We start from the raw sequence: 12,593 nt of genomic DNA, 5'->3' as shown, positions 1-12,593 counted from the left end.
CTTAAACTTTTAAGAGTTTTAGATTTTAGTTACACAGTTCTGCAAGGATGAGACGTTTATCTCATACTTTGGAGATAGGATCTAATGCGTGTTGCAGGGTTAATCTTATGAAACTACACAGTGGCACCTTGAAAGATGGGATACAGTGCCAGGTGGCACTTTGAACACGAAAATAGTGCCATGTGGCTTCTTGGACACTAGGACGAAATTAAGAGCTTAATAGGTCCACAAGATTTTTATATCTATAGTGACACAAGATTGCTCTATATAAATGGGGTAATCCTTGTATGAATTACAAAGATTTCAAGGAAATTCAAAAATTGAAGACCGTAATATTGGCACTGATGGTCAAGCTACATTGTCAGTCCTGGCATACCCCATGTTGGTTGCCTACTACTGGCAATGGGCTTGACCAACTGTGCCTGTATAACGATGCAAGAGTGGTCTGATCTCAGAGCTGAATGTATATAAGTAATCTCATTAGCGTTGTTGGCCTTGCTTCATTCCCAGTCCTGGCATATATGTTGATTACCTACTGCTGGGAATGTGGCAGTCCAACTATGCTTATATGATGTTGGAGGAAACATTGTATTGACTCTATTGGTTTGGCTTCGTTCCCAATCTTGGAATTCCCTATGCTGGTTGCCTACTGCTAGGTACGAGCTTGACCAACTGTGCTCATATAATGATACAAGGAAGGTTGCAACGAGCATGATAAGTTTGGATTATTGTTTTATTTACTATCATAAAGTATAATTTTATATTCCACAGACTACGGTCGCACGTTTTGGCTCCTCCATGTTAATTATTTATGTATCATAAATGTTTATTCATGAATTTTAATCGCATTTAAAGCATTAATAGTGGATGTGTAATACCCGTCTCAAAATAAATTAAAAAAAAATACAATATAGAATAATAAAAATAAAATAAATAAATTGGATTTAGTTGTAAAAAGAATAAATTGTGGGGTAAAAAGAATTATTCTGAGGGTTTAAAGAATATTAGAGTTAAAGTTAGGGTGAAATGAGTAAAAGAATAAAATATAATGATTTAAGATATATATACGTAAATAAATAAGTTAAAGTATTGTCAAAAAAAAAAAAGATTAAAGTGGGTGAAGGTCTGTGTTTTAAAAGAAAAAAAAAAGGTGAAAGCCACCCTTTGCACCCCACCACCTCCGACCAGCCCTTTCCAGCGGCAGTCCGGCCACTTTTCCGGCCTGTAAAGGGACCCAAGCTTGAGACCTACACCCACACTTCATTTGAGAAGGATTTAAGGTAAATTTTTTGGTTCTAGGGTTAGGAGTTAAATGGGTTTTGGGGTTTTGATTCTTTGAGAGTTTCTTTTGTTCAATAACTCAATATTAGATTTTAATCTTCTTATATTATTAGGTACAAGTGTGGTTCTTGAATCAATTCAAGAGAAAGCTTGAAATTCTTGAGTTAGTGGAACTAACAAAGTTCAAGGTAAGGGTTAGTGGCTCAAATTGCTTTAATTAAGGTTGGGGTAAGATGAAAATAATATTGTGATATGAATTTAATTGTTTAACCTTAGAGAATTAAGGTAGGAAATGAATTTAGTGAAATTGGGGATATTGCGTAGTATGGAATGTGAGACTTGAAGGGATTGGTGAATATGAGAATTTAATGGAGCTTATTTTAATGAATAGGTTAGTGAATTGGCGTGAAGTGTACGCTACTTTCTTGGTGAGGATTGCGTGTTTACTTCGAGGTAGGGATTTCTTACTCTTTTTATTTTTAAATCACTTTCAAGCCACCGAATTGCTTGAATGGTAAGTTTTGGTTTCCGTCTTGATCCTTCCCGAGGGGAAACAAGCCATTGCATGCTTACCATTGTTCCTTTGCATTATTGTCAATTTATTGGTGATTTAATTTGATGAATATATAACCTTGGAATGCTTGGTCATAAATCGGGCATTATGTAAATCTTCATGCATCACGACGAATGAATATTTTATATATATGTGTTGCACGAATGACACGAATTGTAAGAATTTACAATAGATGCATGGTGGGTTCCCAGGGTGGTCCCAGGCTCACATTAGGTGTTGGATGTTATTTGGGCACGTGCGTGGATGATGGATAGGAGCCTTGCGATGGTCCTAGTCCATAGGATTCCCGTAGCGGTATTTATTACTACACGCTGGCTAGTTATTTGATGCTAGGCCAGGCGTGGCAGGCTGAGATATCACCGTGGGGCCAGCGGTGAGTGGTTGCGACCACATGCGTGCCAACCTTCTCTCTAGCGGTTTGAGATTGATGAATATGCGATTGTGGCATTGATTGGATGCTAGAGAGAGAGGTAGTGCGGTGGATTCTCATCGGCTTATCGTCGCAGGGCGAGAATCTGATTCGCCGGCTTTGGTGTCATTGGTGGAGGATATGGAGGTTCGGTTGGGTTGATCGGGTGCATTAGTTTGCATTGTATTTTGTTGCATTAATTAAACGATGTTTCTTCTCCAACTTTATTATTTTTTTACTTGTCTTCTAGTATTTATCCTTACTGAGCCTTCTGCTCACCCTATCTATTTTCCCTCCCTACAGGTGAGACAGGATCTAGTGCACAGGCTGCGGATCAGCAGGAGGACGTGTGACGGAGGTTGCCTGGACTTTTGTGGTTGTGTGACACGTGTGTGTGGATTTATATATATGTATGGTGTGATGTTGGTACGTTTTAGTAGTTTAAGTACATTGATGTACTATGGTTATGGTTGGATTGATGTATGGTGTTGTTTTTTTGTTGGCCGGGAGTGGGGGCAGTGACTAGTGTGTGTTTGATGATGATGATGGAGAATGTGTTTGATGGTGGACCTACGGGTTGGTTGATGTTGATGATATTAGAAGCTTTTTTTTTTTCTTGTATGTGATCTGATTACAGGTGGGTTTCCTCAATTTATAGGGAGATGCTGTCGAAATATTTGGTAAAGTTTATATTGGGTTGGGACGTAACACGTGTGATGCACGTGATTGTATTTGGTGTGAGGGTTTTTGTGTATTTGTCCTTTTTCTCATGCTCCGCGGATCGGGACGTGACAGGATGAACCTTTGTCCCCCATCTTTAAATGTGTTCATTGCATGCTTCTAGAGATTAACGCTATCTTTAATGATGGTTAATTGAATTTTTATTTCTACTTTCGAAAGACCTTTTGTCGATTCTCCAAGTTAATTGAATTGGTAATTTATGTTTTCAACACGTATTAGAGTTCTTTGAACACATTAATTGTATTTTAGAGACTTGTTTTGTTTAGATTTAACTCTGGCTTTTTGATAACTACAAAGAATTAAATCCAGCAGAGTTAATACTTTGGATTTTCGAGAAAGAGTAAAGGCGAAATTTTTCTATATAAAGCCTGATCTGGAAGCAGAAAAAGATAAACCCCAAAAGACTTCTTTCCTTTTTTGTAGCATGGCAAGTTCCCGCAGTTCCATCAGCTCTCCGTTTGACTCTGATGACAACGGGGCTTGGAATCTCCACCTCCCACCAGATTATAGAAACCCAAATTAGTAATTGATGATTTGAAGGAAGAATTACGCGAAGTCTATGAAGACCTTGAGGATCACGAAGACAAGGTTGCAGAGCTTAATTACTAAAGCTCCGCAATCTATTGGGAGTTCATTGTCCTAGCTTCATGAGCTTGCTGAAACGCGAAACTGCAGGACACCCTCTTTGATCTCTCTGTCCGGATCAAGGAGGTTTTAGAAAAAATAAACAAAAATTTAAATATTTGGTCCTGAATATTTCTTTTATTTTGTAATAAATTTTTATTATCAATAAAATTATAATTTTTTGATATTGCTCCTATATTCGTTTTTGCATTTATATATTTTTGTTATTTAAACTCCAAAAAACGATAGGACTTCAATAAAATAATAATGAGCAAAAATAAATAATAAGCAAAGAACGATAAAACTTCAATAAAATAATAAATAAAATTATTAACTTCGAAAAACTCATCAGGAATAATGGTGCTCTCAGAGTCGTACCACTGATGCCGGGATGCTTTGTCGCTGGAGAAGTTAAACTGTTTAAGTCTTGCACTCAAAACAACAACGAGAGGTAGTAGTCGATGGGACTCCCATCGACACTCCGATGCTTAAGTTAGTTCATATATCATTGGAACATATAATTACAACAGAATTACACTTCGAATATGAAAGATGTATAAACCAAAGCATACAGAGGATATGAAAATGTAAAGACAAAAAGTGAAAGTTTAAGAATGGTACAACTTTAAATGTATGACATTCCAGGGATGCAGGATGACTTCATCACTTTCCCTTCGCAGCTTGTAGGCGCCATTACCCAAAACTTTGTCAATCAAATATGATCCTTCCCAGTTTGGACCTAGCATCCCAGCATTAAGCTCTCTAGTGTTCTCAAAGACCTTACAGAGCACTTTATCCCCTTCTTCAAATGCCCTGGTACGAACATTCTTATTGAAGTATCTAGCTACTCTGTCATGGTACGCCGCTATTCTTTTAAACGCCCGGTCTCTGAGTTCGTCAATTATCTCCAACTAATCATTTAGCTCCTGCCAATTCAACTGCTCATTTAGCTCCTTGCAGAGGGGAGGCCAGCTTCAATTGGTATAACTGCTTATGATCCGTAAATGAGAGAGAAGGGTGTCTCTCCAGTTGAAGTTCGAGCAGTAGTCCTGTAAGACCATAGTACTCCTAGTAACTCATCAACCCAAGCTTCTTTAGCCTTCTCCAGACGCTTCTCTAGAGTCTTGATCAACGTTTTATTGGACACTTCAGCTTGTCTGTTGCACTGTGGGTGCCTTGGCGTTATGAAGTCTACTCTTATTCCCCAATTGGCACATAATCTTGGAATTTATGGCTAGCAAATTATGGCCCATTGTTAGTCACAATCTCCTTGGGCACCCCAAATCTGCATATAATGTTTTTCTAGACGAACTTCTTCACATCAACATTTTTGATAAAAGAATAAGCCTCAACTTCTATCCACTTGGTGAAGTAGTATGTCATAGCCAAAAAATACTGTCGCTGCCCTTACGCCTTAGGTAAGGGGCCAATTATATCCATTCCCCATTTCATGAAAGGCCAAGGTGCAGCAATTGGAGCGAGTCTCTCAGAAGGTTGATGAGGGATTTGTGCAAATCTTTGGCATTTATCACACCGCTTCACATAATCGATCGCATCTGATCTCATCGTAGGCCAATAGTACCCGGTTGTCAATGTGCGATGTGTCAAGCTTCTACCACCGGAGTGATTGCCACATTCTCCCTCGTGCAACTCTACAAGTACATACTGGGCTTGTTCTGGGCTAACACAACGCAACAGTGGACCCGAATAAGATTTCCTATATAGCTATCTGTCATATATCATGTAACATGCTGACTTAGCCACCAGACGTCTTGACTCATTTTTGTCTGCAGACAGAACACTTTCAGTGATATATTGGATGAACGGAGTCATCCATGTCGGATCGGGACTAATTGGGAAGATTTCGATGTCGCTCTGTTATTCACGATCTTCTCCAGTTCTGATCGAAGGCCACCTTAAGTAGCCCAACGGGATAGATTGCCCTTAAGTTGTATGGACTGACGACCCAAGGTTGGCTAGTGCGTCAGCATACAAATTTTCTACACGTGGAATCTGAGTTATGGAAAACTCTCCAAATGCCAACCGTAATTCTTTCACTAACTCCAAATAACAGGTCATCGTAGGGTCTTTAGCTTGGTAAGAGCCTAGGGACTGGTTCACTATCAACTGTGAATCCGAATGAACTTTCAAATTTGTCACTCCAAGTTCTTTGGCAAGTGTCAAACCGATGACCAAAGCTTCGTATTCTACTTCGTTGTTGGTAGTGTGGAGACCACATACGACCACTCTCTGGATAATACTTCCTTCTGGAGAAATCAACACAATTCCCAAACCATTGCCTCTAACGTTGCTAGAGCTGTCCACAATTCCCAAGCACCGGGAGCCCGCTCTTTCATGCAAAGTACTTCTCTATCTGCTTCGACCAGTTCTGTTGGAGTAAAATCAACTACAAAATCTACTAGTACCTGAGACTTTATTGTTGTTCGGGGCTGATATGAGATGTCATACTCACTAAGCTCCACTGTCCACTTGATAATTCTTTCAGAAAGCTCAGGCTTACGCAAAATGCTCAGAGGGAAATTCATTACAACTGTAATCGAATGACATTGGAAGTAAGGTCGAAGCTTCCTAGTAGCTACCACCAATGCTAACGCCAATTTCTAGAGGAAGCTGTAGCGAGTTTCAACATCTAACAGAATTTTGCTTACGTAATAAATTGGCAGCTGTACTTTATCCTCCTCCCTAACTAAACTGCACTGACTGCCACTCCTAAAACAACAAGATAGATGAACAATTGCTCCCCTGTCTTTGGCTTTGATAACAGAGGAGGGGAAGTAAGGTATGCCTTTAACTGGTTTAGGGCATCTTCGCACTCTGGCATCCACTTGTAATTGATCGACTTTTTCAAAATGGAGAAAAAGTGACGGCACTTATCAGATGATCTGGATATAAAACGACTAAGTGTTGCTACCCTCTCATTGAGCCTCTGAATATCTTTAATACAGGTTGGAGAGGGGATGTTGAGAATGGATCGGATCTAATCTGGGTTGGCCTCAATACCTCCTTATGTGGCCATATAACCCACAAACTTCCCTGACGCCACCCCGAAAAAACACTTGGTAGGGTTTAACTTCATGTTGTATTTAATCAAGAGAACAAATGCCTATTGGATGTGTTCCAGATGTTGTTCTACTACCAATGACTTCACCAACATATCATCGATATAGACCTCCATGGTATCCCCCAAGTACTTGGAGAACATTTTGTTAACCAACCTCTGGTAGGTGGCTCCAGCATTCTTTAGACCAAACGACATCACTTTATAGCAATAAACCACTCTCTCTGTAATAAATGTTATCTTCTCTTGGTCCTCCGGATGCATGAGGATTTGATTGTATCCAAAAAAAGCATCCATAAAGCTCAAAAGCTCATGTCTGGCTGTCGCGTCTACCATCATGTTTATATGCGATAGCGGGAATGAATCCTTAGGGCAGACTTTGTTTAGGTCAGTGAAGTCGATGCATACTCTCCACTTCTCGTTCTTCTTCTTGACAACAACAACATTTTCCAACCATTCAGGATATTCCACTTCCTTCATAGAGCCATTATCTATCAACATCTGAACTTCCTCATTGCTTATTCTGTTCCGCTTGGGAGTGAAGTTCCTTCTCTTTTGCTTGACTGGAGGATGTTCAGGGTCAACCCTAAGCTGGTGCATCACAACTTCGGGGTTTAGTCCCGTCATATCTGCATAAGTCCATGCAAAGCAAACGTAGTGACGAACCAGGAAATGAATCATCTTTTCCCTCATTTCGATAGGCAGCTACGCATCGATTAACACTTTGTGGTCTGGAAAGTCATAGTGGATTTGTATCTCATCAAGCTTCTCCATCTCTGGCTCATCTGGTTCCAGTCTAGGCACTTGGCTCTATAACTGCTACGAAAATTTTATCCTTTGTGGTAGTTCTATAGCAGCTTCTAGAAGAATGTTGATCTCCCTTGATTTTCTTGATGTCATTCCCTGTGGGATAGCATAGTACCTGATGATAAGTGGAGGGAACAACCCTTATAGAGTGCAACCATGGGCGACCCAAAATAGCATTACAAGCAGGTGGCGAGTCCAAGATCGAAAATTAGGTCTGCTTATTTATTCCTTTAGTAAAAACTGACAAAGTGACTTCTCCCAATGAATGGTTCACCTCGCCATTGAAGCCGAACAGTGTTATTGACTCCTGGAGAATCAGAGTCTCATCTAACCCGATCCCCTTGTAAGTTTCCAAAAACATAACATTATCTGAGCTGCCGTTATCAACTAAGATCCGCTTCATATTAAAATTTACAATTTAAAGCATAAGCATTAAAGCATCATGATGTGGGTGCAGAAGCTGTGTGGCTTCATCGTCAGTAAAGACTATCACTTGAATAGTGAAAGTCCACTGATTTCTAACCCTCCAAAAATCATGTTGTAAGTATCAATGGGCTCTGGTGGTGGCGCCTTTCAGCCATCAATCTTCCTCTTCTCCCAAATTGCCTTGGCCTTTTCAGACAGCAGGTCTCTTAGATGACCCTTTTTTAGTAGGTCATTCACCTCGTACTTAAGACCAAAACAATCTTGAGTAGTATTCCCTGTGTCCTGGTGGAAGTCACACCATTTGTTAGGATCCTTCACTTGCCAGTTTCCTTCTTGGGTGGCCACTTCACGCTATTTCCCATTTTCTTCAAGACTGATACTGCCTCGACTTGGTGTATTCGAAGTGGGCGCCAATTATTACTTGACTCACCGGCGCTAGATTGTTCTTTCTTTTGGCGTTCGTCATCACGCTTTTCTTCTTTGGAGGGATTATAGGGTCTTCTTCTTGAATCCTCTTCCCATCTAACATACATTGTTGCTTTTATGAGGGCTTCATCAAACTTGGTGAGCTCCTTATATAACTCCGCATCAGGGAGCAAATAGCTCCTAAGTGCTTGGATGGCGGTTCTCGGGTCGTAACGTGGGATTAATACCTTCTCTGTATTGAACCTAGCTAGGAAATCTCTTAGAGATTCCCCCACCCTCTGTGGTAACCTATACAGGTTATCCGAGCACTTATGAATCTTTCGACTACTCTAGAACTGTACCATAAACGTCTCAATCAGCTTCTCAAAGGAAGCGATGCTATCATTCGGCAAGTTGATATACCATCGTAGGGCCAAGCTAGTGAGTGTCGACCCAAAACCTTTACATATGCTCGTCTCCTACAGCCCATAGGGAATAGCGATTGCATTCATTTTTAACTTATAATGGGCCACGTGGTTTTCACGATCGTCTGTGTCATTGTATAGCTTCATGTTCGAAATACTAAACCTATGGGGCAGCTCTGATTGGGAAATACTGTCAAAAAATGGCGACCCAGCATAATATTTGACATTAATCTTATTTGAAAGAGAAGTAGCATTTGCAAGTTTATCTAACTTTACTCCCATCTTAACAATCTAATGGGCCATTTCTGCATTGACAGCGGATCCCACAAAAAGAGTAGGAAAGCGTGTTGGTAGTGGAGGTACGTACCTAGGAGAACTGGTTAGATCGATAGGCAAACCTCCATTGACATTAGGAGGTATTTCCACTGTCTCAAGCCCTTTACTCTTTGAGGTGGAGGCGTTGTACTGGCCAAGGGTAGATCTAGGAACGAAATGAGTATCAAGTGGATAGTTTAAAGTATTTTGAGGTGGTGTTTGGTCGAAAGGTTGGATAGGTGGAATTTGGACCTGAGTTGGGTCTTGGAGTTGGGAAGTGTTCTGGCTTTTCAACTACTGCACCTCTTCCCGTAGAGCCGCACTATCGTTAGTCAATGATTCCAAATGTGCGTTAGTCAGTTCACTGCCTTTAGACATCTCATCTTTCTTGGCCAACATAAGATCCATTAATTGTTTCATTGTAGCTTCATCGGTATTGGCCATGGCTATATCTGTCGTGAAGTTTTCTGATCAATTGACTGCAAATGACCCCCATCTGGTGCACCAAATTATAGGGGTAAATTCTACAATCATTGAATAGTCAATGTTTATCTTCAAGGGGTTCGTTTGCACCTTTGAATCCTACAAACGTCACAACAAGAACAACCGTGAAAGCTCTTGAAAAGACTGGGGGGTGCCGATCGTAGAGGCTCTGACGATCACGTTAGTATAAATCAGGGGTGGAAGACCGGTGATGGTCTAAGTGTTTAGGTCTGAGTATCTTTAGTGAGGGGTCAAAGAGTTTTGGTTTCTAGCTTGCAATGTTCGGATCAATTCCTCTCTCTAAGGTAGGAGAAGAGCATTTATATGAAAGTGAGGATTGACCTCGGGAGTTATATTGCCCATTTGTGCCCTATTGGATGGAACTGCATGGTGTAAGAGTATGTAGGGTCGCCATTTGTTGATGATATTTCCCAAACAGAGTTGCCGCACAGGTTTAATGTTCCAAATATGAAGCTTTACAACGGTACCGATGATCCGGAGGATCATGTGGCCCATTACAAGTTAAAAATGAATGCCACAGCTATTCCCCATGGTCTGCACGAAACTTGCATGTGCAAAAGTTTTGGGTCGACTTTTGCGGGTCTAGCCTTACATTGGTATATCAACCTGCCTAATGGCAGTATTGCTTCCTTTGAGAGACTAGTGGAAACTTTCATGGTGCAGTTCTTAAGCAGTAGGAAGATACACAAGGGCTTAGATGATCTTTACAGGTTACCCAGAGGGTGGGTGAATCCTTGCATGATTTCCTATACCAATTCAATGCAGAGAAAGTATCTATCCCGAGTTGTAACCCAGAGATCGCCATATAAGCACTCAAGAGCTATCTACTTCCGAATGGAGAGTTGTACGAAGAGCTCACTAAATGTGATATGAGAGATTATGACGAAGCCCTCATGAAAGCAACAGTCTACGTCAGGCAGGAAGAGGATGCAAGGAGAATGTCCCTTACCTCAGTCAAAGAAGAGAAGTGCGAGGATAAGCGTAAAAAAAGGAACAGTTTGACGCCAGTGATTCAAGTGGTAAATGGCATCCCCACAAGTTTGATAAGTCAGAATATGAAAAGAACTGCCCAGAGTACCCTCTCTGGATAACCCAAGTCGAGGTTGTTGCAGTACTAAAAAAATGGGAAGTAATATGAAGTGGCCCATGAAACGAGAGAGTGGCAGTTAGAAAGATCCTAACCAATGGTGTGATTTTCATCAAGACATTAGCATACGACCCCGGATTACAAGGGTCTTCGATATGAAGTCCATGACTTGCTCAAGAAGGGTCACTTGAGAGATCTGTTGTCCGAAAAGGCCAAGACTATGTGGAACAACAAGAAGGAGGATGAAGGTCCGCCACCACCGAAGCCAATAGCTACCATGAATGGGAAGTGGACTCTCCCACACCGTGACTAAAAAGGAGTAAAAAGATGCTACGAACCCAGCTGCCAAGATGGCATGGAACTTGGGAACCTTCACCGATCGAGTTCTAATCTTTACTGATGATGAGACCACCAAACTCCTGCACCCGCATCACGATGCATTAGTGCTCACGCTTCAGATTACGAAATACAACATCAAGCAGATCTTGATTTATAAATGTAGCTCGGCTAATGTCATGTTCCTCGAAGTGAATGGATTTAGACGAGGCTCTAATTGTGCCTAGGGCTACTGTGCTTGTCAGGTTCAATGGCGAAGTGAGCCACACGATTGGAGAAATTACTTTGCCAGTTTATGCTAATGGGGTGAACAAACAGACTAAGTTCTCAGTCTTAGACTCACCATCTGCTTACAATATTATTTTGGGCCGCCCCTGGTTACACTCCATTGGGGTCGTCCCCTCCACTTATTATCAAGTATTACGCTACCCAACGAAGAGTGGCGTTAAAGAGCCAAGTACTTGATCTAGAACCAGATGAACCAAGGATGGAGAAGCTTGATAAGATACAAATCCACCTTAATTTTCCAGACCACAAAGTGCAAATTGGCGTGCAGCTATCTCCGGAGATGTGAGAAAGAATTATTCAATTTTTGACCCAACATCATGATTGCTTCGCATGGACATGACAAGAATAGACCCGGAGGTTGTGATGCACCAACTCAGAGTCGACCCTGAACATCCACCAATTAGGCAAAAGAGAAAGAAGTTTGCCTCCGAGTGGAACAAAATAATAAACTAGGAAGTTCAGAAATTGATAGATAATGGCTCTGTCAAATAAGTGCAATACCCCGAGTGGCTAGCTAATGTTATTGTTGTCAAGAAGAAGAACGGAAAGTGGAGAGTATGCATCGACTTCCATTCCCATTGTCGCACATAGACATGATGGTAGACCTGACAGCCGGACATGGGCTTTTGAGCTTTATGGACGCCTTTTCTGGGTACAACCAAATCCTCATGCATCCAGAGGATCAAGAAAAGATGGCATTTATCACGGAGAGAGTGATTTACTACTATAAGGTGATGCCCTTTCATTTGAAAAATGTCGAATCCACTTATGAGTGATTGGTCAATAAGATGTTCTCCAAATATTTGGGGGACACCATGGAAGTCTATATCGACGACATGCTGGTGAAGTCCTTAGTAGCAGAACAATATCTTACACACCTCCAACAAGCTTTTAATATATTGATTAAGTATAACATGAAGCCGAACCCCCACCAAGTGTTCTTTCAGGGTGGCGTCTGGGAAGTTTTTGGGGTACATAGTGATGTAGGAGGTATAGAGTTGAACCTAGATCAGATTCATTATATTCTCAACATCACCTCTCCACGTTGCATTAAAGATATTCAGAGTCTTAATGGGAGGGTAAAAGCACTCAGTCGTTTTATTTTCAGATCATTAGACAAATGTCGTCACTTTTTCTCAATATTGAAGAAGTCAGTTAGTTACGAGTGGATGTCGGAATGTGAGGATGCAACAGTGGAAGGCATATCTTACTTCCCCTCATTTGTTGTCCAAACCAAAGACTGGGAAGCAATTGTTTATCTATCTTGCCATTTCAGTAGTGACGATTAGCGT

At 41.0% G+C, this 12,593-nt stretch overlaps 1 protein-coding gene and 1 long non-coding RNA gene across 2 annotated transcripts; both read left to right on the top strand.

Annotated features, from left to right (window-relative positions):
- The first annotated feature begins 1,229 nt into the window (after window positions 1-1,229).
- On the top strand, window positions 1,230-2,787 carry LOC119992236. The gene is made up of 4 exons (XR_005466330.1): window positions 1,230-1,280; window positions 1,395-1,469; window positions 1,673-1,734; window positions 2,568-2,787. It is a non-coding gene; the product is annotated as an uncharacterized LOC119992236 (long non-coding RNA).
- Window positions 2,788-11,208: 8,421 nt separating this feature from the next.
- On the top strand, window positions 11,209-12,077 carry LOC119991502. The gene is made up of 2 exons (XM_038837848.1): window positions 11,209-11,470; window positions 11,836-12,077. Exons 1-2 carry the CDS (start codon window positions 11,209-11,211, stop codon window positions 12,075-12,077), a joined length of 504 nt encoding a protein of 167 aa, XP_038693776.1.
- The last annotated feature ends 516 nt before the right edge of the window (window positions 12,078-12,593 follow it).

The sequence above is a fragment of the Tripterygium wilfordii genome, chromosome 22, assembly GCF_013401445.1.
Source record: "Tripterygium wilfordii isolate XIE 37 chromosome 22, ASM1340144v1, whole genome shotgun sequence".
Lineage (NCBI taxonomy): Eukaryota > Viridiplantae > Streptophyta > Magnoliopsida > Celastrales > Celastraceae > Tripterygium > Tripterygium wilfordii.
Note: the sequence above shows the minus strand (reverse complement) of the source record. Positions and strands in the feature narration are given on the sequence as shown.